The sequence below is a fragment of the Physeter macrocephalus genome, chromosome 18 (genome assembly GCF_002837175.3).
Source record: "Physeter macrocephalus isolate SW-GA chromosome 18, ASM283717v5, whole genome shotgun sequence".
Lineage (NCBI taxonomy): Eukaryota > Metazoa > Chordata > Mammalia > Artiodactyla > Physeteridae > Physeter > Physeter macrocephalus.
In genome coordinates this window covers 71,187,178-71,213,255 of record NC_041231.1, presented here as the reverse complement: position 1 = coordinate 71,213,255, position 26,078 = coordinate 71,187,178, and the positions used below count along the sequence as shown (strand labels likewise).

At 41.7% G+C, this 26,078-nt stretch overlaps 2 protein-coding genes across 12 annotated transcripts in view; one reads left to right on the top strand and one right to left on the bottom strand.

Moving 5' to 3' along the window:
- STK38 (serine/threonine kinase 38) overlaps nucleotides 1-14,352 on the top strand; it is a 45,254-nt gene extending 30,902 nt beyond the window's left edge. For both annotated transcript variants that reach the window (XM_007105365.4, XM_007105364.4), the window contains exons 8-14: nucleotides 1,798-1,900; nucleotides 2,766-2,827; nucleotides 9,201-9,318; nucleotides 10,346-10,469; nucleotides 10,639-10,734; nucleotides 11,689-11,783; nucleotides 12,275-14,352. In XM_007105365.4, coding sequence (XP_007105427.1) covers nucleotides 1,798-1,900; nucleotides 2,766-2,827; nucleotides 9,201-9,318; nucleotides 10,346-10,469; nucleotides 10,639-10,734; nucleotides 11,689-11,783; nucleotides 12,275-12,405 — 729 coding nt within the window. In that variant the 3' untranslated portion in view covers nucleotides 12,406-14,352. The remainder of the gene's footprint in view (nucleotides 1-1,797; nucleotides 1,901-2,765; nucleotides 2,828-9,200; nucleotides 9,319-10,345; nucleotides 10,470-10,638; nucleotides 10,735-11,688; nucleotides 11,784-12,274) is intronic.
- The window catches only part of KCTD20 (potassium channel tetramerization domain containing 20), a 66,639-nt gene that overhangs the window by 10,515 nt on the left and 30,046 nt on the right, over nucleotides 1-26,078 (bottom strand). For 6 of the 10 annotated variants that reach the window (XM_028479618.2, XM_028479614.2, XM_028479621.2 and 3 more), the window contains 8 exons: nucleotides 25,720-25,840; nucleotides 24,452-24,649; nucleotides 22,946-23,056; nucleotides 20,606-21,361; nucleotides 17,440-17,556; nucleotides 16,509-16,597; nucleotides 14,532-14,627; nucleotides 9,388-10,125 (listed from right to left, as the gene is read on the bottom strand). In XM_028479618.2, coding sequence (XP_028335419.1) covers nucleotides 21,069-21,361; nucleotides 22,946-23,056; nucleotides 24,452-24,649; nucleotides 25,720-25,840 — 723 coding nt within the window. In that variant the 3' untranslated portion in view covers nucleotides 9,388-10,125; nucleotides 14,532-14,627; nucleotides 16,509-16,597; nucleotides 17,440-17,556; nucleotides 20,606-21,068. Of the gene's footprint in view, nucleotides 1-9,387; nucleotides 10,126-14,531; nucleotides 14,628-16,508; nucleotides 16,598-17,439; nucleotides 17,557-17,602; nucleotides 21,362-22,945; nucleotides 23,057-24,451; nucleotides 24,650-25,719; nucleotides 25,841-26,078 lie in introns of those variants that run through there. The other 4 variants (XM_055080084.1, XM_055080081.1, XM_055080082.1 and 1 more) reach the window with 4 other exon arrangements.

The window sequence follows — 26,078 nt, the reverse complement described above, 5'->3', positions numbered from 1 at the left end:
GTAGCTCCGCAACATGTGGGATCTTCCCGGACCAGGGCTCGAACCCATGTCCCCGGCATTGACAGGCGGATTCCTAACCACCGTGCCACCAGGCAAGCCCTGGCACTGCTTTTTAAGACACTTTTTCTTGGAGGTGTCCAGGTAAATCATGTAATTATGAGAACTATAAAACACTTCCTTGGCTTGCAGAACAGGTTATTTGCAAGTCTTAAAGGAAGATACTAGGTTAGCAGGCCCAAAGTTGTCTTTTGTCTTTGGTAGTTTACCAAAGACAGACAGACAGACACGCACACGCACACACACACACACACATACACACACACACAGCCAAACCTAATGAGATAAAAAACCTCCAAAAACCTGACCCTAAGCAAAGCTTCTGTAGCTTTGTACACTGGGAAGTTTGTATGTTACAGACTGAAGGAAGGTGGTATCATGGAAAGACCACAGATGAGTCATTGGAGCTCAGACCTTGGCCACATCACTTTTAATCGTGTGACCTTGAGCAGTATAGATCCCTGAGCATCAAGAGTCCCCTGTTTTTGGTTTTTACCTCCTTATCTACTTAAAATTTTGGTTAGTGGACATTTGGTCCTGTCTAAAGTGTTCATAAGACGTTTGGTCCATGCAAAAAGTTCCTTGCAATTTGGTCCAATCCGAAGTGTCCATGCCAAATGGTTTTGGACAGAACCAAGTATCAAGGACCTTTTGGCATGGACCAAATGCCCTGCAAGGAAAATCTCACCACCCCAAGAACACCTTCCTCTTCCTTAGGGCAAGGCATGTGCCAGGTACCAGGTTAGGAGCCTTACATGCATTAATTCTCATCATTCTTGCCAGGAAGATATCATTATTCCTATTTTCCAGATGAGATCAGGGGGTTGGAGAGGTTAAGTAATCTGGTCTGGAGAGAGAGAGAGCATTGATTTCTGGCTTTGGTTCTGCCATTTCACCCCAAAGTCATTTAATGACTCTTGAGTCTGTGAAGTGTGGCTTAAGAATGAGACAGCACACTTAAAGGCATGGTGCCTGGCTCACAGGAGGTGTGAGTTTTCTTTGAAGAGAATGATAAAGTCAGAGACTTATGATTGGAATACAGTGTGGCAATATTTGTCAATAACTGTGCAATAAAGTTTATTCCCTTTGTCTTTGGAATAGTTTACTCCTTGGCATTTATTCTGATGAAATAATTCAAGTGGAGAAAAAGCTATGTGAACAAAGATTTGTTTATTTACTCATCATTTAACAGCTGTTTATTAAGACCATCTTCTGTACCATGCGTGATTAGGGTTGGGAACACAGGCCCTCTCTGGCACAGGGGTGCTTTGAGAGTGGATTAAGCATCCAGTATCGGGGGATAGCGATGTACTAAGTCATTTGAATATTACGTAGACATTAAAAATGATTTTGAAGAAACACAGAAGAATATTTGATTGAGTTAGTTTAAGAAGTAAAATTAGATGCTGTGGATACACCCGAAACTAATATAATATTGTATGCCAACTATATTTCAGTATTTTAAAAAAGTGAAAAAAAAGTTAGATGCCACAGAGGGTTCAACTAGTTTTAAAGTTTATATTTGGACAAAAAGGTAATGTGCAAAAATGAAAATACTTTTATTTGTATAATAGGATTTGGGGTGATCTTTAAAGAATTTGTTTGCTATTATGTATTTCTCCCTGTAGTAAAAGAAAAAGCAGCATCCTTTGGCTGTGGAGCTGCAATAGATACTGCACGGAGCTTCTGTTCCACATCCATGAATGTTCATCCATTCATTACCTTGTTTCCTCCCCATAGGGCCACGTGAAACTTTCTGACTTTGGCCTTTGCACAGGACTGAAAAAAGCACATAGGACAGAATTTTATAGGAATCTGAACCACAGCCTCCCCAGTGATTTCAGTAAGTGTTAACAGTGATGTTAGCCTTTTTATCCCTTAACGGGGCCTGGAAGAGCTGTTCCCCTGGTAACCAAAATATGCGGGATGGATTAGGAGATTCTCACAGTTTGAGTCTTTAGAGAGTAAAAATACCTTCCCAGGTTTGCCTGTGATTTGTTCTATATGGTGAGGCAAGATGAAGGCTACCAAATGTGTTAAAGGCAGATGTCCAAAAGAGCATTCTTTGGAGCTGTACTGAGAAGGTGTTACAAGGGATGAATAAGAAGCAGGCAAGCAAAAGTAGTAAAGGAAAGAGTCCTGGGAACAACTCCAGATTAGATTTATCCTTGGTGCTTCTTTCTGTCATGGCAGAAAGAAGTTTATGAGTTACTTTGACTCTATCAAACCATTGAAACTCTGTAGTAAAATTACAGTTCATCCTTGAGAAGCTTATGTCCATAGTGTATTATATATTCAGAAGTCTCTGATTATGTAACAGTTACGACTGTTGGAAATTTGATAGTAATTTTGAGAAGTTGTGAATGTTTTAGGTCCACTTTGGGACCTTTGCTTCTGATGAGACTGAATTCCCTGTGATTCTGATTAAATTCCCTGTAATTTTGCTTAAGGCCTGTCCGTGTCCTCTCTAGCCGCTTGATCCACATAGAAGTGTGGCTTACAACTCTTATTGTGTGATTCTTTGAGTTAATGCTTTAGAGCCTCTGATTTGGGCTTATGAATTTGCTGGGAAATGTGTCATCCAGAGTTATTGATGTATGGGCAGAAAAGCAAGACTTGAGGGTCTCATGTGGCTTGAACCCAGCGCCTAAAAAAGTAGTAAACTTTATTCCTGAACTTTGATTAGAACTTGTTTTCTCTGCTTTTAGCTTTTCAGAACATGAATTCCAAAAGGAAAGCAGAAACCTGGAAAAGAAACAGACGTCAGCTAGTAAGTAATATTTGTGGCTTCTTAAATGCTACAAACCAAGTATGAATCAGTTTAAAAGTATGCACATAAATTTGCATTTGATAAATATTTGCAGCTTACCTATTCCTTGTTTTAAATTACCTTTATAGAGCACTGTCATTATGTTGGTAGTGCCAAAAGTAATCTTTTGAAGGAGGGCAGATAATATGAGGTTGTTTTGGTTGTGACATTTTCAGTGGATGACCTCATTCTGACCTTTTACATTGGTGACAACCCCTTTCCTTCCTGTTTTACCTTTTCCCTATGTTTATGGTGGTAAAGGGGTTATATTTAAGACGGAGTTCTCGCAAAATGAAACTAAGTACAAATACCTACCCAGAGCTTTAAGGCTATGGTTCTCAAACTTACAAAAGTTTGATTCACCGAGTCAAATCAGTTCACCTGCCCCACCCTTTCCTACTTTATGGTGGAAAAAGGAACTTGGTGATAAAAACTGGAGAGAAATTTAAGGGAAATGCTTACTTTACTAGTATTTGAGTATATACACGTAAAATTAGGCCCCACAAGCTTAAAAATAAGTAACATTATTGCATTTACCTTGGTATCAATAGCATGTTGGAATTTATTTAAATAGTACAAATTCACCAGTGAAATATTGCTGTCTAGGCAAACTTTTATTCTGACTCATTGGTTCATAAAATGCAATGCACATATCCGTGTCTAGTTATTGGAGAATTATTGACCAGATATAATAGAAATGTGTATCACTACATACTTAGGCTTTGCTAGAAACCCAGTAGCAAATTGAAAATAGTAAAGCTAAACTATAGCAGTTGGTCATTAGAAAGCAAGAATAGCAGGGATGGAAAACTATGACTAACTTGGAATGATGATCATGCATGTGTATTAGCTAGAAATAGTGGCACTTGTGCTTGTTGGTGTACACAGTTGTAACTTGGCAGGTTTGCCAAATACAGTGTTTTGGCCAGACTTCTTAGGAAAATAGTGAATTAGAGTTCTCTATAGTATCTTTAATAACTCATTTAGTAGGTTGCTACTAAGTACCTGTTAGTCATATGTGAAAGTGGAAGCCTTAGGATTAAGAAAGAATCAAAAGAAAGGCTTGCATTTTTTGGATTCATTTAAGGCCCATCAGTGGGCCTCAAGACCACGCTTTGAATATTATGATTTTTATGTTAAACCTGGGCTTTTGGAAATGCAGAAAATGAAATTAATCTGTGATATCTTTTTCTAACATTAACTTGGGGATACTTAGGTTTGGTATAGCTAGTCACATCATAGCCTTCTTTTCATAGCTTGTTAAGGATTAGGGAGTGTCAGGCGCTTCTATTATGTCTCTCATAGAGCAGTAGATCTTAGCCTTGGCTGCATACCAGAATCACCTAGGGAACTTCAGAACTTACTGATGCTGGGTCCCACCCCAAGAGATTCTGATGCAGTTGGTTTGGGGTATATAGTCTCAGTATCTGATTTTTAAAAGGGCTCTGGGTGATTCTACTGTGCAGTGAAAGTTGAGACCCTCTATCTAAGAGACTATTTCTTAAACAGTAGCTCCTGCATTATTGGGAGACTGATAATTATCTATGTTTTGGAGGGTAACAAAAGGTAAGGAATCTTCTGTGATTAAAAAAAAATTTTTTTAAAGCAAACTGAGATTTAACCTTTGGCCACTTTAATTTTGGGGGTAATTAAGCTTACATACCTTAAATTATTCTTGTACTCTGAGAAGCTTTATGCCCTTTGACATATACTAAAGGGTCATGTCAGACTTACTAGGAACCCCTTATAGGTCTATAAGGAAGGAAATTTCCCAAATTCCATATTTGGAGTTAAGTGTTCTTTAATAGTTAATGTTTTTTAATCTGAATAAACTCAGGTTCTCATGCTGTGGTTAAGGTTCTTGCCTCTTTACTCTGTCTATAGTAGAAGTGGTCATCCTCATATGACCTCCTTTGATAACTTGAAGAAAATAAAGCTAACTTTCAGTCTTCAAAAGGTCAGTTAACCCTGTGCTTTTGACCTGTCATAAGTGATCCCATTCAGCTAGTACCAGATGGAAGGTTAATATTAGTTAATGCTTAATATAAATTTATTGCTCTAGGTTAAGCCTAACATATATAATTGTTCACCCTGCCTGCTATTTTTCAGTCCATTGAGAATCACTGAAAAAAAGCAGAGGCTTTAGCTTCATCTTTGGCTGATTAAATCCTATTCTAGTATTTGTAGTACGAGCATGGTCCTGGGTAACTCTTAGGCCCTAGTAACTGATTAGGCAGTAGGTATGAGTTAACTTTAAGGTATTAAACCACAGAGGTAATAAAAGGTGAGGTACATCTAGGCATCCAATCTTTGTCAATTCATTTTTTTTTTTTTTGTGGTATGCGGGCCTCCCTCTGTTGTGGCCTCTCCCGTCGCGGAGCACAGGCTCCGGACGCGCAGGCTCAGCGGCCATGGCTCACGGGCCCAGCCGCTCCGCGGCATGTGGGATCCTCCCAGACCCGGGCGCGAACCCGGTTCCCCTGCATCGGCAGGCGGACGCGCAACCACTGCGCCACCAGGGAAGCCCAATTCATTTTTTTTTGAGTGTAGAATTTTCAGAAGTCATTAAGTAGGAAATTAAATTGCTTTATATCCCCTAAAATCTTAAATGAAATCATAAGTTGGAACATATCATGTTTGAAATGACTATTAACAATGAACAAAACTCTTTTAGAGCACAGCTCTAGCTGACACTGTGAACACCCAGACAACAAAAGGAAAAAGAAGGGTATAGATTTGAGGTATTAAGAGCTTTAAGTTGGAGGACACCCCAGTATGGAAAATAGACAAAGGTTTGGGAAGGGGGCAGTACCTGGATCATTTGTACTTACCATGTGCTAAAGTGAGAATGGGCTCCCAAGGTGGGACTCTAGCTCCCAGGTGAGAACATTACCTTATATCAGTTTTAAACCTGCTGTTGCCTACATTCTATAACTCCAAGATTTTTTTTTTTTTACACCTTAGTATCTTGAAGAAATTCTTTTTTTTGTGGCAGTAGGTCTCTGGTTTTATAGTAGAAATCTTTGGACAAATAAGATTTACTTAACATTCAGCTTTGCTGGAATATATTTAGTCTAAATTGAAGGGTTTCTGTAGTTTCTCAACTTTTATAATTAGAATTAAAATATTTCTGCTTCTTGGGGAAGGCCCAATCCATGTTTCAGACTCTAAAGCTTTAAAAAAAAAAACACAGTTGGCATTTATGTTATTTAATATGTGTATTTAAAAGAAAACAGTATACAATTTTCCATATGGAAAAAATGAGTTCCTGCCTTACCGTATACACAAAAATAAATTGTAGATGGAGGGCTTCCCTGGTGGCGCAGTGGTTGCGCGTCCGCCTGCCGATGCAGGGGAACCGGGTTCGCGCCCCGGTCTGGGAGGATCCCACGTGCCGCGGAGCGGCTGGGCCCGTGAGCCCTGGCCGCTGAGCCTGCGCGTCCGGAGCCTGTGCTCCACAACGGGAGAGGCCACAGCAGAGGGAGGCCCAAATACCACAAAAAAAAAAAAAATTGTAGATGGAAAATAAAACTTTAAAAATTTTAGAAGAAAATACTGGGCAATATATTTATGACCTCAGAGAAAGGAAGGTCTTCTTAAATAATGTACAAGAAGTACAAATTGTAAAGGAATACTTGGTGTATTTTACTACTTTAAAGAAAAAAAACCCTTCAATATATTGAAAGATATAAGCAAATGAAAAGACAAGCCACATGGTCCAACTACTTTGGAATTATAGTTCACGTGCATACCCTACAACCCAGCAGTTCTACCCCTAGTCAGATGCCATGGAGAAACTCTTGTACCTCTGAACCAGGAGGCATGTATAAGAATGTTTATTGCATTTCATAATAGCAAAAAACTGGAAATAACCCAGTGTCCATGGACAGGAAAATGGTTACATTCTGGAATAGAATATTGTTTAGCGGTGAAAATAATTGAACTACAGCTACATGTGATATCATGGATCAATTTTAGAAACAAAATACTGAGAGGAAAAATCAGGTAGCAGAAGGCTGCATGTAGAATATTTTTACAAAGCTCAAAAACAAAACTAAGATAGATCTCAGTTTGAGAGACACATGTGGCAAAATTACTTTTTAAAAGCAGAGGAATGGAATTCCCTGTCGGTCCAGTGGTTAGGATTCCACACTTCCACTGCAGGGGGCATGGGTTCAATTCCCTGGTCAGGGAACTAAGATCCTGCATGCCGCGTGGTGTGGCCAAAAAATAAAAATAAAAAAATAAAAGCAGAGGAATGATAAACATAAAATTGAGCATGGGGGTTAGGAGGAGAGGCAGGAGGATGGGCTGGTGGGTACGCTGTTAGCTTGAATAATATCAGTGATACATATTTTGGTTCTTCATTTGGACTCATGGGTATTCATTTTATTATGCTTCACAATTTGGTAATTTTACATTTTTTGGTATGTAACAAATAAAAAAAATCATAATAAACATGATAAGCCTCAGTCTGGGAGAAGATATTTGCAATATATAAAACTATAAAGGATTAATGTTCTGAATCAGGATTAATGCCTTGGATTCATAAAAGAATTACTACGAGGGAATTCCCTGGTGGTCCAATGATTAGGACTCCACGTTTTCATTGCCAGGGCCAGGGTTCGATCCCTGGTCGGGGAACTAAGATCCCACAAGCCGTGAAGCCAAAAAGAAAAGCTAAGAAAGAAAGAATTCCAAGGAATCAATAAGAAAAAAGATGATGCAACTGAAAAAAAGACTAATGGTCAAAGGATCTGAACAGTAATTCACAGAGAAAAAGAACTGAATGGCTAATTAACATATGATATGCACTCAACCTTACTAGAAATAAGGGAAATGCAAATTAAAACAGCAAGATCCTATTTCATGTTCATTAGATTGGTAAAAATTTAAGAGTCTGACAAAGACAAATGTTGGTGAAAGTGGAGCACTAGGAGCTCATCCCACTGGGCATGATAAATAGATGTAACCACCTTGGAGGACGACTGGATGATGTCTGATTAAGTTGAAGATGCTCATGATGCAAGACCCGGCAATACTACCCAGTGCCCAGGACATGTTACAAGAATGTTTATTCAGGTGTTACTTGTTATAGTGAAACATTGGAAGCAATGTAAGTGTTTATTTAGAGAAGAATGTATAAAAAACATTGTAACATTTGTATAATGGAATAGTGTACAGCAGTGAAATTGGTGAACTAGAACTACATGAATAAATCTCAAAATCATAATATGGAGTAAAAACAAGTTTTAGCACTGTAGAATAATGCAGTACAGTATGAAACCCTTTATTAAAAGTTGAAATATACAAGAAGTTATATGTCATTTATACAAATATCCATACAAGCATAGCACAGGGGTAGTTATGATTTCAGGGTAGTTATGACTTCACTGGGGAGAGAAGGATTCTGGCTTTAATCATTTCCGTAGTTTTGTTTCTTTTAAAAAGGAATGATCTGAGACAAATATCACAGATTATTAACCTCTCTTTAGTATGGGTAATGTATACATGGATGTTGTATTGTCTGTGCTTTTTTTTTCTGTATGTTTGCAGTATTTCATAATAAGTATTTTTAAAAGTCCACACAGCTATAGCTTTTAACTTTAGAAGTTATATAATATGGAAAGCACTTAGATTAGAGCCTTCCATGTGGTAAGCCCTCAAATGCTGAGCACGGGAAGGCTTTTTGACTGTACTTCCCCTAGTATTGCAGTCCTGGTATATAAGAGTAGATTACTTGAATTTAGAAAATGCTCTTCTAAGAACTAGTTACATAAATGTTTCAGTTTGATAAGTAGACATTTATAAACCTTTGACCAATAGGTTATAACTTTAGCTTTTGATAATAAAGTTTCCCTTTATGATTTTACAAATTAAAGAGGTGGAAAGAGGGATGGTTTTGAGCAAGATACTTAATTTCCAAACCGGGCTCTGCCAGTTAACTAGTTCTGAGGCCTTGGGCAAAGCCGTTTTGGGCGTCAGAGTTTTATCTGCAAAGTTGGGCTAATAAGGTCCTCTTTGCTGAGTTTTGTCATAGGCTCATAAGCATAAAAGGAGTACAGGCCCTGGCACTTACTGGGTGCTCAGTTATGGTACTAGTTGCTACGACAGATACCTTTGACCTAGTGAATGGTCTCTCACCTCACTGAGAAAGCTTTATTTTCATTTTGCAAGTTCTCTGGCAAGCCAGGCTTGCCATTAAGCTGCTGGGCCATCCTGCTTATTTAGTTTGTGGGTAGCTCTAGGTGATACTTGTAGCCTTTGGTCTCTAGAACAGAACTCTGGGCACCCACCTTCCTGCTGGGCTTCCTGATGTGTGTACGTGTTTCAGGCCTTCTCCACAGTAGGCACTCCTGACTACATTGCTCCTGAGGTGTTCATGCAGACCGGGTACAACAAGCTCTGTGATTGGTGGTCGCTGGGGGTGATCATGTATGAAATGCTCATCGGTAAGTTACGTGCTTTCAGAGGACTTTTTCTGTGCAGTCACGAAAGAGTCCTATGTTGATAATAGACTGTTTCAGGTGGGGGTCATCTAAGTGACGACCCCCTTGTCTTTCAAAGTGAAGTTTCCTAGGTAGAAAACGCTGGGCCATCAAATGTATCCCACTATATTCTGGCTCCCTGGCACCCTCTGGTGGCTTTGTTGATCATTTATCATGGTTTTCTTCGACTTTTCCATCCTCTCCATCTAGCAACTCTTTCATTCACTGGCATTTATTAAACACCCATTGTATACAGAGAGCCTTCACTGGGCCGTGTCTCGAGCACTCTTTACTTCTTAGTTGCTGTCCTCCCTTCTCTCTCAAAGCCTTCAGAGCATGGACCCCTTGGACCTCTCTCCCTGTTGCTTCATATATCTGTGTATTTAGGGGACACATCTGTGGGGCTGGCCATATGTCTGAGCACTAGGAAAGCCCATCTGTCCGTGGTGGCCCTGAGTGAGTCTGTGAATGACTGGTGTGGCATCGTCTGGCTGTGTTGTCTTTGGGAACACTGGATGCATGCCTGTGGAGGCGGATGTGGTCTGTGTAGAGGGCAGGTGGAGTATTACGGTGACTATCCTTCTCACCTGTAGTTCTCAAAGAGAGGCATGGTGGTCACTTTTCCCAAATAAGGATATTCCTAGAATGGAGTCGTTTCTTAATGATGTTGTTTCATCCTTTCGTTTTCCTCTTTGGGCACAGTGAGCCCCGCCTCTGCAACTCTGCTTCTGTCCTCCTTCCTTTTTCCAGCTCCAGCTAGCAGCTGGCTCCCTAGTGGTACCAGAAACACAACTTCACTTTGGGTTTAGGAGTTCGGGGGAAAATGAACAATTGGTTTAGATGTTTTCTGGGGTGAGTGGAAATCCTGTCCATGTCATGTAGGGAAGGACATATAGGATCATTAAAGATATATTAGAATCAGATTAAGGGGAATAATCTCAGATTCAAAGTTCTGGGATGTAAAAGCTCCGAAGTTCCCTTTTTATTACAGGCTACCCACCTTTCTGTTCTGAGACCCCTCAAGAGACATATAAGAAGGTGATGAACTGGAAAGAAACTTTGACTTTTCCTCCAGAAGTTCCTATTTCTGAGAAAGCCAAGGATCTAATTTTGAGGTACCAGAGAACATTTCCCCTGTCCCCCAGCCAGGCTTTTTGACATGAGTGAATCTATTTTTAAAAATTTTCATCATTTCCTGGGTCCGTCCCCCCTTCCTCCCGTTACTCCTTTTCTTTTTCTGAAGAGACTACTTGAGCTATGCTGAGAGGCCTCTGTCTTTTCCAGATTCTGCTGTGAATGGGAACATAGAATTGGAGCCCCTGGAGTTGAGGAAATCAAAAGCAATTCTTTTTTTGAAGGTGTTGACTGGGAACATATCAGGTATATCCATACAAAAAGTTTCAGGATAATGTCAGAAAGTCTGTAGTTTGCTTAATACTAATTTAGAAGCACCACTACTGGCAAGCCAAGTATGGGAAGAGAGCTTCTTAGAAATTCAGGGTCTTTTCCTGATTTTCATTCATGGCGAGGATTGGGAGTTGGGGCTTCCTGTCACCTGTGTGCCACGGGACACACTGAAGCCAGCAGTCGTTTCCAAAGTGAAGTGAACTTTGGATTCCACGGTGAATTGTGTTGCACTTGCTTCTACCAAGAACACACCAACTTCTCCAGTGTTAGGAGCCATCAGCAGGACTGTCCCTGCCCCTAGGGTGGAGGCTATCACTGGGAGACAGAGAAGGAAGAGAGGAGTGGAAGAAAGATGGAGTGGGGAAGGGCGCAGAGGGGGAGTGGAGGGGAAGCGTGAAACTTGCGGACAGGGCTCGCAGAGAGCTGCCAGCGCTGCACAGACCTCCGCACTCAGCATTCACTGGCTGAGCAGAAGATGAAGTTGTCATCCATTTCATAATAGTGTTCTAATTCACATGCTTGTGATTTCTACCTTTGCCTTTTAGCCACTCTACTCGTTGGCACTTCTGGTAGAAGAGGGGCAGAGCCCTACACGAGGGGGCATTTAGAGGTTCAGTTTCCCTTTTCAGCAGACAGTGCAGGCTGTCAGGGAGAGTGTGCTAACTTTGGATTTTAATTTCTTAGTTTTCTTGTCTTTCTTCCTAGCTATGAATAATTGTTACATTTTTTTCATCACAGTTTTGTTTGGTTGTAGTCAGCTGGTGTGGTTGGTCAGTGGTCATAAGCTTTTCAAAGGAAATTAATGCTGCCTGCCAGTGGACAGTCTTCCCTTGTCAGACCAGGGGTCTTTTTTGGAGAAAGACTTGATTACTTGTGATCCATACGATTACTAACTGTAGTAATTTTTGGCATGTCTGTTCTTGGCAGAGAGAGGCCTGCTGCAATATCTATTGAAATCAAAAGCATTGATGATACCTCAAACTTCGATGAGTTTCCAGAATCTGATATTCTTAAGCCAACAGGTAATACTGCCACTGCCTCAGGCTGCCTTATAAGTGCATTATTTCCCCCAAATTTTGGGGTAATGTTTACAAATCAGGGTAGAGAACATGGAGAGGAACTTCAGGTCTTCAGGCTCTTTGTAAGTATTTTTCCAGTGTTAATGCAGAGCAGCAGTGAGACCTTGTTGAATGGAAAGTAGTGAATACAAACGCCCATATTTAGCCTGCTGAGCTGGGTGGGTGAACCACAAAGATTTGTTCTCCTGTTATTTATTAAATTAAAGGTTAGGTAATCTGAAATGACAGAAGTGAGAAAATAAAACTTTTAAAATATTGTGAAAAACATGAGGTTCAGAGAACATAGGCAGGCAATTGTAGAAAATTCGCAGAGTGAAAAATAACTTTTCCCAGATAGAAGCTGTGGTATGTTCTTCAGAATGTCATGTCTTCAGTACTGAGTAGTCCATCAGGGTAAGGCAGTGAATCAACTCTCACATCTGTTTCTTTCCCAGTGGCAACAAGTAATCACCCTGACACTGACTACAAGAACAAAGACTGGGTCTTCATCAATTACACATACAAGCGCTTTGAGGGTCTGACTGCGCGGGGGGCAATACCTTCCTACATGAAAGCCGCAAAATAGTTTCCTTGAAATGGGATCCTAAATCGAGCAGTTCTTTGTACAACATCATGGTTTTCTTCTCAAATAACTGTTTTGAAAGAGCTTCCAAGAAGTTTATGGAACCTACCAACGTGTCATGGTAAACTCCTGAAATGTGATAGTAAGTGGATTCTCTTCCATAATGCATCTGATGACCTGTAGAACAAAGACAACCATTTCTACTACATCAGCCATTAACGGCTGTCCTGCTTCTTTAGAAGCATCATGAGCCAATTTGATGTTTTAAAAAAACTTGAGTTTTCCTAAGTTCATCAGAATGAAGGGGGAAAAACAGCCATCATCCAGCATTGAGATTGCAACATATACTTACTGAGTATCAGCCAATTCCTGTGATTTTGTGACATGCTTGCTACTAAGCCCACCAAGTATTTTTTTTTCTTTACAGCTAAAAGTTCCATAGTACTAAGGAAATAAAGCAATAAAGAAAGCTTCAGTAGCCAGCATTCTGGCTGAAGGAAATGATCCACCATTCTGAGTGGGTGATGGTGGTAGTTTCTCCCCAAACCTCAGCCTCGGGCAAGTAGCTTTTTATAGCCTCCATTCATGGTGCACTTTATTTACGGTACTAGGATAAAGACCCTCAGTCCATTTTGATTTATTTCCTTCTGCCCATCTGAAATACTCAACGCTGCTTTTCTGAGTGTTGATGGGAAGATACCAGCTTGATCCTTTGTTGCTCTTAGAAGGCCCAGAAAGCCACTGGGCGTTGCCAAGGAGTCCCGGATCACGTGGAAAATCCTCACTTTCTCTTCACGGCTGTATTAGAAAATCCCTTTGGATGTTGCCGTGGACTAGCAATACCCACAAGTGCTGCCAAAAGGACCTCGGTTTATTCCTGGGAACACAGCAAGGAGAGCAACACAGCAAGGAGAGCAACACAGCACGGAGAGCCCAGGCAGAAGCAGGAGGCCTAGGACCCTCTTGGCTAAGGTGCTGCTCCTGATCCGTGTCCAGAACCTCCCTGCAAGTGGTGAAGGAACGAGCCCAATACAAAGTGCAGAGCCAGCCTGCAAATCCGTGCAAAGTTCATGCCTCAATCTTTGGTGCAACTGTATTTGTATTCTCTTAGTATTTCTCCTCTCCCAACTTTAAGTAACCATTTTGCCTTGGAATCATGATTACAAATTTTTCCTTTGCAGATGCCTTCCTGGGGGATGGTCCTCTTCACCCTAAAGGGTCACATGCAGGCCTGGGCTGACCAGGCCTCTCTGCTGTGGTGTTCTCAAGAGAGACCCTCTGAATTTTAGCACAAAGTGCCTTTTCTTTCACAGCTGCCACCGCCTTTAGAGGACTTTTGCTGCATCAGAAAAATGTGGAGGCTCCATACTAATGCATTATTACTTTAAGAAATTTTGATAACTCTTAAAGCATCATTTGCACCTATGTGGTAACTTTGCCTGTTGCAGTGTCATAGCCAAGCCACCGCTGGGAGACTGCTTTCTGCCAGTCTTGAGGGTTGTTAACATCAGCTATGAAAGGAAAGTATGTCCTAGCTTTTAGCCATTCAGAAAAGAAAAATGGACTATCAAAGTTACAGTAGTAAGTGAAACTGCTTTGGGTTTTAATGTCTTAGAGGAAGAAAAAAGAATATTAGGGAAATATTAACTCTGGATGAAGCTAATGTGTTTCCCCTTATTCTTTCATTCATGGTTTGCTAGTGAAAAGGAAGTGAGATTCTTTTGTGTAACTAACTTTGTAGCTTCTTTGGATTACCAAATAGTTGGGGTCTTGACCCCTATGTGGTTTGCAAGAGTGCGTGGTAAGCATGGACAATGAGAGGTAATAGCGTGGTAGGTAGTCTGTGTGTTGGGGAGTGGCAGGGGATGATTTGTTTTGCGGGGAATGCCCACATTTTACCTTTTAAATGTCTGAATAAACCGTGTGAAAACAACAGTATAAGTCTGTGGCTTGTAATTCAAAGAGCCAGAGTGCTGATGGCTTCCTCTAACCCTTTTGTCTGCAAACCGTTAAACACTGAAGACCACCTTTAGGCAAAATGCTTTACCATCTCAGGGAAGATGGGACCTGCTTTTTTGTTCCCTGAGAACAAGTCTGAACTGGAGTTAGTTACATGTAAAGAGACTTACCTTCTGTTGGCCTCGCGTCTGTGCTCTTTTCACCTGGCTCAGTGTTACTGGGCAGTGGGCACTCTTGCAGTAAGTGCAGTTAGGCCAAGGGGAGACCTGCCGACGAAAGTTCTGTCAACTGGTGGACCCTTTATACAACTGTTTGTTTGTTTGTAGCTCAGCCCCATTTTTTTTCAGCCTGGGGTTGGCCAGGAATCTCACAAGCTCCCAGGATGGACTTCTCAGCTCCCTGCGTCCACCAGAGCGGGGCTCTGTCTCTGGATGTAGATTTAAGGAGTCTCGTGGGTCCCACTTCTTAGCTCCTTCTCTGGGTCAGGAAAAGGACCCTCAGGCAAAGAGGAAGGGGCAGAGACCAACCAGGGTGGGAACTGCAGGCAGAGGTTAGTTAAATGCAGCCTAACAATGTATTGTCTTTCCAAGGCTCACGAGTTTCAAGAAACATGTTGGGAGCCACTGGCTCAGTGTTGGTCCTGTTCACAGATAATTCTGTGTCCCGTCGCTTAGGAGGAGTTAGAAAATAATAGAACTTGAACTGTACTGCATTCTAAAATGAAACAATGCTGATGTCATTCAGACTCCTTGATTCAGGAGTACATCATAATTTTCTTCAGTACCTATTTAAGAATTTCAAAAGTAAGAGGGGAATTCCTTTGGGATTAATGGTCAGGCTGTGAATAGCAGATTGCTTATTTTAACACTCATCTGTATAGTGTAGGAATCCTCTGCCATTGATTGCTACTACTATTTCTCTGAATCATTTCCTTGGAAAGCGTATTTCCTGGATCACCTTCTCCTGTTACTCTCTCCTGGGCCTCTGTGTGTAACCCAAACGGTGTCTTTAATTGAATGCAAAAGGATTCAGTGAATGGTATTTTCCTTTCCTAGTTAGCAACCATTTCCCTGGAATGATCTGTCAAAACCAACACTGACTTAAAAACAAGCCTCCAAGCTGCTCTTTAGGCATATTTTCAGAGAAAAACATCTTGCCCACATAATACTTAAGCGTTCATAAAATACAGAGCTCAATCCCAGGTACACTGGGGATGCAATAGGGAAGCCCACTGTGGTTCTGAACCACAGATCAGTTTGAGGAGAGAATTCCCAGCCACAAAGTTGGCTTAACAGAATTGCAGCATCAACACTAAAGTTATTAGTATGTTAGTGTTGCTGTAACAGTACTATTAAGCCAAGCCTGAGTTGTTGGGAAGGTTGAGGAAGCTTCCCAGAGATGTTAGTAAGTAGCAGTGATTTGGCAGAGGGGAAGGTGAGCAGTGCAGGATTTGGGAGGCTGGTAGGTATGGTTCCGTGCTGTGACAAGAGGCATGGGGCTATGAGTTAAGTATTGCTTCCTGAAAAACACTCTCCAGTCACTTTCGTTACTTCATTTCCCTCTCACTTCAGTCTGGTTTCTTCCCCTTGTGTGAAACACATTAGTATTAATTATCCCATGTGCAGAACGTGCTAGTACTAATTTTTATAATCATTCCTCTGTTCACTGGCGTCCTAACTGCCACATCCACTGGCTTCTCTTCAGCCCTCATCTACCTGACCACGCTGCTGCACTCACACTGTTGAGTGAAAACAAAAAACTCTGCTCCCACCTCTCTGACTTCCTTCTTGGTAGTTCCTCTGCCACTGCCCAAATGCTGGTGCTCGTCAGAGCAATGCCTTTGCCTTTTTTTCACTCGTGTGATCGCCCCCATACTGTGGCTTCAGCTGCCGTTTTTGTGGTGAGATCTTCAAAATGACCATCCTGCCTGGATCCCTCCCCAGAACTCTAGATCCCATGTAGCCAAGTGCCTATTAGAAATTGCCACCTGGAAGGCCTCTTAAACGTGCAAACTGTCCTTATGGAGCTCCTCTTGCCTCCACAGCCTTTTTTTCTAGCTCATTCTACCTGCTGTCCAAGCCAGAAATTTCTTACATGATTCCCATCGGTAAACATATATAATTCTGGGGCATGACTGTCCATCCTACCAGTGTCTTCATCCTTCCTTGCTGAGTCCATTGCTGTGGTCTCTTAGCTGACCTTTGTCCCTGGTCCTTCAAGTCTGTCGTCCTCTCTGCTGCCAAAGAAACTCTTTTAAACTTCAAGTCTGATCATGTTATTCTCCTGCATAAAATCCTTGCTCCTCAGAGTTTATATAATGAGACCAAACACCTCTGTCTGTCTGAGGTACAAGGGCCCTTCCTTACTCTGGCCTATCTATTTCTGCATTACTGTCCTCCCCCTGCCCCCCCACCCTCCTCTTCCCTGATGACAATAAGCAGCTATTTCACCTTTGCATCTTTGCTTATATAGCTGAGTTGGCCTGGAATACTTCCTTTTGGATTCATGAATCCAAAACAACTAGTATTTGTCTTTCACAGTTTGGTTCATGTGTCACGTATAGAACCCTCTTGTGAACTCTCCTCTAATTTTCATAGTAAAAACTGGCTACTCCATCCTTATGCGCTTCCTGAGTGACCTGGACTATTCATGGATCTGTCTTTGTGCAATTGTAAGAGCCCTCTGAAGGGAGGAACTGTGTCCTAGTCAGCGTGTCCGTGACCAAGCAGCACTTGGCACTGAACATATTCAACGGGCCATGCCTTCAGAGCATGTTCTTAACCTCTGTGCTGACAAAGGCAGGCCTGCCAGGGAGGCTCTGGCTTGCTTCAGCACCGCTTCAAGTTGCCAGTGTCACCAGTAACCTCTCAGGCCAAGTGTGCAGAGGGGAGCTCAGGAGGCACTGACTAGAAGAGGGCCGAATCAGAGAGCAGAGGATGAGCAAGGTGCCCCACAGCAGTGTTTCCCAGGGACCTGTCTGGACCCTGCCCTACCTTCTTAGCTGCCTTTCATGCCTGCCATGCTTCCTCACTTGCTTGAAACCAAAAGTAGAACATAGACGTTTGTGAGTCATCTTACCTTTCCAGTTTACATTTGGTTTTGTGGGGTACTCCTTGGTTGGATTTGAGAGTTCAAGGGGTCTTGAATGCAAGTTAACCAGAAACTCAAGAGAGCAGACCATTATGGCTCTGGAACCTGTGAATTATAAGAAATAGCAGGGTGGGAAAAGCACAATACAGGCTCCAGGCCAGCCGCACCCCCGCCGGCTGCTGTAGGAAAGAGCCTCTCCTGGGCAGTCCAGGTGCTGTGACTCTCAGTCCCCTTGAACATCTTGAGTTCCAATATTATTTTCTGCTAAACAACAACAACAACATGGACACAAATGATAACATTTTATTATTGAAAAAGCATCCCAAATATAGGATTTCGTAAACACTGGTAGGTGAACAAGTGCAACTTTAAAAGTAAATACAAAGTAAAGAGGCAAAACCTACAAGCATTTTGCCTTTAAGAGAAAATGTAATGTTCTCCTGCAGAGGTGATCCCACCCAGAGCACGGATGTGGCTCCATCTCCCATAAAGGTATCAGGTTTGCTTTCTGAACTATGCCCAGTTTAACAATTTCAAAATGATGGCAAGAAGTGGCATTGAATAAATCACTTAACTGATTTTTAACTTTCTATTGACTATTACTCGATAAAGGCTCCCCATCACACTTTGACAATTTAAAGCCTGTGCTCTGATTGTTTTTACTTAACAGAAGGACCTGCTGGAACACTATCCATCCTTTCTGGGCTTATGCCACAGTATTTTCATAGACCCGTATACATTAGGTATCACACGGAATTTAGTTCAAAGTAATACTGGCTACTGCATATCATGCAATAAATCCAGCTACTTTCTAGCTTCCTTACCTTTTTTTTTTTACCGTCATTCTTTTAATACCTCTTCTCCACTTTGAAGAAACCATTAAGTAATCTCATCAGACACATTTTAACACTGTCTCCTTGCCTGCTCCCAGTTCCTTAATGGCAAATGTTTCCTAATCAACAGTACATGATACGATGCAGACACAAACTCAGATCCTAAACCTCAAATTCAGGTTTATCTTGGCCTGCTGAGATAGATACCGCTGAATAAGACAATCTGGGTAAAAACATTCTCTTATGAAAATGTTTCTGTATAAACAGCCTGGCTTACTTATTTAGGCACTTAGGAAAAAAACACCAAACCTGAGTTTCACCTTTTTAATTAGAAATAACTGTTGCCCAGCTGGCCAGTAACTGACTCTGAAGGGAAGGACTGCAACCCAGCTCTTGTTCCTGCGAGAACTGCGAGGTCCTGCCACCACGGGACGTCCTGGCCCTGGGAACAGAGCAGCTGTGGCTGAAAAGAGCCACCAAATTACAGTGATGCTGCGCTCCAGGCTGGAAGGGCACGGGGTACAGAAGAAATGTCCTCTCCACCAGAGGGAACCTGTGGGCCCAGTTTTTCCTCCGTCACCACCACCTGGCAACATTGGCAGATTTACCTCCACAGATCTCCAGTTCACTTGAACCCTAAGGGTTGGGGACGAAAGCATGTTAACCCAATCTTGGGGGAAAAAAAGACCTGGCTTTTGAAAGCCGGAGGAAATTAATCATTTACATAGAACAGAGTGTTAAGTACATGCCACAATTTCATACCTAGCTTTTTACCTAAGCAATGACTAATAAGTTTTAGAGTGTTAGCTGAGACATGTCTACCCTTAAATGTTATATTAAGCTATAAAACAAATTATACATACTTATTATAGTCTACACAAAAGTCAAATTTCCTTTGTGATGGCATGGAAGTCAACCACAAAGTGTAAAGGAAGCACCATTAAACAATTATCCTGGCTGGTCGGTCGTGGGTATGAATGTAGTACCAGTAAGGTCAAAGCCAAACCTGACCTCAAAACAGCGAATTCTTTTCACAGGAATAAAACTACCCCTGGCTACAAAATAACATTAACCCTAAACATTAACCCTGGCCATCAGCCTTACAAATGGATGCCAATGATAATCAGAATAACTCTGTAGCTGGGGGATGGCTCGGTTTAACCCCTTACTACTAATTTTTCTGAATAAGGAGCAGAGCGCTGATGTCCCCTGTGACACTGGCCCTGGTCACATGCACAGAGAATACACGCCTTAAGAACACTCTTGTTCTTCAAGCCTGGAAGGAGTAGCTGTCAACACCCAATCTGACTTCACCTTTGGAGAATTCTGACCAGGGCGGTCATAAAATGGCATCAAGTAGCTTGCCCTATAGTATCCTGTGGAAATGGAATTTAAGAAAACCAGTCCTGTTCTTAGAGAACTTGAAGGAAACTATGTGTCTCTTCGTACATTGTCAGGGTAGGTGATTGGAAGGCCAACCTCTACCATAAAATGGGAACGATCTCAAGACACATCTGACTCCAGAATCTAAATTTAGCTCTACTGTTAACAGCCATGGAGACATCAGGGGAGATGGTTACAGTACCCAGAGGAGTGATCTGGGTCGTCACACACCATGTACTGTTAACCCAGAGCTGACAGATCAATCAAAATGACTAGGCCTAATTTCCCTTCAACTCATTCTTCCTTTGGAGATGACATTAGTATGGTTTTCTTAGCCAGTGTGAGCAGCTGATAGGCTATTTCAAAAATTAAAATATCCTGATACCTAGAAACATTCCATAGTATGAAGAATATACAACGAAAAACCCTGCACTGAGACAAAGTCTAGGCAGGTGACGTTTTCTCACCCAGATTCACCTCCAGTCCTACCCACCGAGCTCTTATTAGTCTTTCTACTGAGAAACTGCGCACTTCTGAGAAATCATTGCCCTCATCTTGAAAGCCTTTTAAGCCATATCTAAGGTCTCCTAGCCACACCCACAGCAACATGCTGGCCTAGGGTGAAGACCTATGGCTTCACACCAGATTCCAAGCCAGGATAATCAGAGTGTGAATTTCACTCCAAATAAATAATCAATTTGTTTAGGGTCAAAAACCTTGAAGCTAAAAAGGTTTCATAAACATTGTTATACATTATCCTTCCTGTCAAAGAATCTGTGAGGTTTTGGATTGTTCATTGCAATAATGAAAAAAAAAAAAAAAAACAAAAACTGAACTGAAGCTCCTAAGAATTTCCTTTTGGACATTTTGAATGAGAGCCTATTTCTTCCCAGATGCAACCTGGGCACAGAGGCCACCAGGATGGTATCTTCACTAACCTCTAATGGGCATCCAATTAGTGCCTGCTTGTAGAAGATAGAGATTGTCTCCTAAGTTTGGTCCCTTTGCTGCTAAGTAATTTGCCTAGTATAAAACCAAATAAACAAAAGTCAAGAACAGAGTGTAAAGGATGACAACTGCTTTGCTGAATATGAGGCAATAGGAGTCTTGACCTCCTTTCCTGCTTTTGCAGTTATGCAAAGACTCGGTGAACAGCACCAGACCCAAATTTTTCAAGTTACCAGGGCTGCTGCAAAGCTGGTAGCTTAATTACCAGTGAGTGCTTTTTCATCTCCTGCCGGAGGCACAGACTTACTGAAAGGGACACACATTAATTATGGTAGAAAAGGAAAGGATGGGGGAGAAGCATGTCTCCTACTTAGTGTGAGACAAACCATGGGGAGGATTGGCTATGGGCATCCCAGACAGAGAAAAGGCCGGCAGAGGGGCCCACAGCTGCCCCTAATCCTGAAAGTCGTTAGAAGCCATCTGAGAAAGTGGGGCATTTAGCCGGTCAAGTTCATCCACCTGGGGCGGGTGGTGCATTAATATCTCTTGGTCCTCCAAGACATCTTCTCCAGCAGCTACCAGATTAGTGAGGGATTTGCTTCGAACACACTGGAAATCCACATGGCGACTCTTTCCTTCTTCTTTTTCCCATGACATCTGGATAAAGGGGCGCTGCACGTAATTATAGATCACTTCAGACCGGCCACCAGGTCTCCTCTTAATTTTTTCTTTACAGGTAGGATAACCTGAAACGGGAAAAAAGCCATCATGACCCCAGCAAATTGCTCACTCTGGTTTCCATACTTCCTCCTTCCTAACCACATGAATTTCCTCCCAAATCCCAAGACTATGTGAAAACTACAGGGAAGTGACCATGTTCTCTGAGGCCCAGCCACCTACATGCTTGCTTCTCTCTTGCTCAGGTTAGTAGGTCTTGTTCTTAAGAAGGGAAGTAACAAAAACTGTATCCCTTCTAATGGAAGGGGGAGAAGCCTCTTACTAATTTCAGAAGTCTTTATTTTACTGGCTTCAATACTATAGAACAAAAATCCTACTGGGGCATGGTTACTCTAGTCCTCTAATTCTGTTGCTTAGAGGGCAACCTGTATGAGAAGTAGTTAAGGAAATGCGAAATGTTTAAGCCTAAAGAAAAAACTGGGATGCTGCCTAAAATATCTCAAAGGCTGTCACAGGGATATGGGAGAAATCTTATGCAGAGTATATATCTTCACAGGCTAGAACTAGAAGGACGACAGAAGAGGGAGGAGGTTATCCATTATATATGTGGAAGAATATTCTCATGGTAGGACAGTTTGATGGGCTGCTGTGGGAAATGGAGTGACCCCTGTCACTCTGTCCCTGTGGTTTCTAAAGAGACAAAGGAGGACACAGTAGAAAGAGGTTTAATAGATGATCTCAAAAATCTCTTCCTGGGCTTCCCTGGTGGCGCAGTGGTTGAGAGTCCGCCTGCCGATGCAGGGGACACGGGTTTGTGCCCCGGTCCGGGAAGATCCCACGTGCCGCGGAGCGGCTGGGCCCGTAAGCCATGGCCGCTGAGCCTGCGCGTCCGGAGCCTGTGCTCCGCAACGGGAGAGGCCACAACAGTGAGAGGCCCGCGTACCACAAAAAAAAAACAAAACAAAACAAAAAACACCAAAAATCTCTTCCAACGTTAAGTTCCAACCTAAGTCGGACACAACAACGGGTTCTGTGAGCAATATTGAGACAGCTAGAGTAGCAAAACACAAGAGTCAAAGACCCATGGAGGGGAGACCAGAACGGCTTCAGCACTCTCCGGGAATTGATCTCCAATACCCTTCCACGGAGACCACAGGTTGGGAGCCATTGCTCAAATCATTTAAAGCAGTTTTGTCAATATATCCAGACACTCCCCAAAGGTATGTAGTGGAATAAAATGAGTCTCCAAGTTATAGTTTTCAGAAGGACCCTTCTAGATCCCAGAAAGCCTCACCAAAATTGTTGGCTAAACGGCTGGCCCTCCCACTTGGTGAGCCCACGAGCCCTGCTACATTTACCGCCCCCCCCACCCCAGTGCCTAGTCCTCACTGCTCTTTATCCTGAGGCAGTAAACTGAAACTTATTCCTACAGCTGCTTTAAAACATTTTCAACTGGAAATAAAATGACAAGGAAATGTAAGGGCAAACTAAAACAAAAACAGGAATATTCAAACTTGGGTAGGAATGTAGTTTCCATGTGTGTCTATTCTCTAGGCCCTCGGAAGCCAGGTTTTAAGGACAAAAGCTGTGGCCACAGATCCAACCTACTCCATGAGCCATGCAAGCTGAACATTGACTGGGATGTTCTTTACCTTCAATTCCAATGCGAATGTTTTTCAGGCCCCGTTCCTTTAACACTGTTTTAGCGACATCCCGATTCTCAATATATTTGAAAAATCTATAGAGCTTAGAGCTATAAAGAACTGGGGGGAAAAAAAATCTGGGGTTAGTCACGGAGTGAATACCTCTGTAAGAGGAAGGAGATGAGCTAACAGATTCAGACTAATGACCTGAGTCCTGATGCCAAAAAATCCATACGGATCACAGATTAAATGTTAAATAATAAATCAACCATAAGAAAGAAACCATACAAGAAATTTTTATAGTCTCAGGGTAGGAAAGACCTTTTTGGATATGACATAAAACCTAGAAGTCATAAAAGAAAAACTGATACACTTGATTACATAAAAAAACATCTCTGCTTATCCAAAAACACCAAACAAAGCTAAGAAGACAACCAACTGGGAAAAATATTTGCAACTCATATTACAAAGGGCTAATTTCCTTGATATCTATAAAGAAAGTGCTCACAAATAGAGAGATTTTACAAATCATTAAGGAAAAGACTAACAATCCAATTTTGTAATGGGCAAAAGGCATGATTACAGTTAACAGAAAAAGAAATGAAAATGGCTCTTAAAAAGATGTTCAATCTCATTCATGAAGTGAGAAATGCAAATTAAAACTCAAGCGAGATGCTGTTTTTCACCTATCAGAGTGGCAAAGATAAAAGTTCAGTGAAACTCTGTCTTGGTGAGCATATGGGAAACAAACCCATCATATATTGTCTTGTGAGTATAAACTGGCTCAACCTTTATGAAAGAGAATTTGGCAAATTTTATCAAAATCATAAAAGCACAAAGCTTTTGACACAGAAATTTCATTTCTAGGAATATCATTCTATAGAGATATACATGTGTGAAAGACTTTGTTTAAAAAGATATTCACTGCAGCATTATTTATAATTTATAGCTTAAATGGTCATCAAAAGGGTTGGTTAAATCCATTATAGCACAATCATGCAATGGAATACTATTCAGCCGTAAAAAAAGATTGTGGAAGCTTTTAATGTAAGACATGATATAGAACAGTCTCTACAATATGGTATCATTTGGGAAAAGAACATGTAATTGCTTATGTATGTGCACTGAATAAATCTGGAAGAATATAAAAGAAACTGAGGAGGAAAACTGGGTAGATGAGGCAGGGTGGGAATAAGACTTTTCAATGTATATCCTTTTGTATTTTCTGAATTTTGAATTACTACCAATTCAAAAGGATTTAAAGTGAAACAAATGGAGAAGAATGACACCGCCACTTAATGTGCTGCCGCAGTACTGACACAGTACCAGACACCAGCGGTAGGCATGGGAAGCATAACGATGTTCCCGTGCTCCCCAGCAGGAAAGACCCTCATCCAGGTGAGTGTGCTCATCACCAGCTCAATAGCGACAGTCACACTGGTTCTAGGATTTAGCTGCCACTCTGGGCAGCACATTTCTTGCTGGAAACAGGTACATCATGCAAGGGGCTCCTACTTTGGGAATACTCCTCCCCCATGGGTGGGGGGTGGTCTTCGTCCCAGTCCACAGAATCCTCATCCGTCAGCACGACGATGTGGCATTCTCGCTCCCCTTTCTTGGCACAGCCCACCATAATGGGCAGGATCAGCTCTTCGAGGTAGTGATCAAACTGCTTGTGAGCGCCGTCATTAGACAGTTCATGCAGTAAAGCACCTGGGAGACAAAAGGCAAGTGAACATCCTCTCTGCTCAAATGCAGGTATTACTGGAGTGAAAAGACTATGAGGTAACAGCTGTTATCATTGATAAGGTCCAGAGAAGTGGCCCATTTAAAGGCAGAGTATGTCTCCTACTCCAAGGCTATAATGTTAGATACTTTTCACATTCTACCAATCTCCTCCTGTTTAATAAACCCTGAGCATTCTGATCAACTGAGGTTTTCTTGACATGCAATGTCAGAACATAAACATTAATTCTACAAGAGACAGAACCATCATTTGGGGATGACTCTTTCTAGTACCTCTTCTGAAGATGCTGTGGACCGCAACTTCATGGAGTACCACCGAAGAGGAATGATCTCAAGTTTGGCGACACCAAGGGACTTGCTCTAAGTGTGTACTAGACTCAGTAGGGATACCACACATCTAGAGAACTTCATGGAACATGCAGGGAAATGTACCATGAACTTCAAAAGAATTTAAAAATCATTTCAGGAAGCCTAGGTAATGGTAAGAGCATGGAGTTTATATTCAGACAATCAGTTCTAATCCCAGCTTTAATGTTTAGAGCTTTGAACAAGCTAATTTCTCCATCTTCTCATTTGGTAAGTGAGATTATCACCTATCTTTCACGGGTTAATTGTGAAACTTATGCAAGTTCACATATATAAAGCACTTAAACACTAAGTTAATAATAATGATAAACTGTAAGAACCCAGCCAATTTATATTGTGTGACTTTATTAGTGAACCTTCCCTTATATCTGAGGATCAGTATCCTTATTTGTTAAAGAGTTGAGACACCAAGGTCCCAAGAGGGGAAGCAATTAGCTTGGTGACTCACGGGGTCAAGCTAGACTTAGAAACCACTACATGTTCTCTTGTTTACTCCACTTCTCACAGAGCTTTGAAACAAGAGAGGGAATGGTTAGTACCACGTCTCTGCCTCTACAGATGATTTTCAACCCACACCTGAAAGCTTTCTGTTTAGTAATAAAAAATGTCAATTCCAAGCACACTCAAAGTTCAGCTGCTCAAACGCAGCTGGCAGCTTCTCCCGTACTTACTCAGATCTTGACATCGGATAGTGTTGAAGTCAAAGTTAATGCAGAGATAATCGCACGTATCTCTAAGGTCTGGGATAGAGATGCCATCAGGACAATTGATGATACCAGTTTTGTAATAATCCTATAAATAAATTAGGAAGAAGAAATGTAGGCAAAGAACAACATGTAAAATTCCCTCTTCAACCCCCTACTCATTCCTGGTTCTATTAAAGTGGTGGGTTACTAGAACTATTACCAAGTTGGTGATTCATTAGATAGCAAAGTGGCTCCTGGCCATCTTGACGTGTTTAATCACAACCTGATACCCGACTGAGGTCACACAAGCAAGAAGGACTTGGGAATTATAGAAACAGAAAATA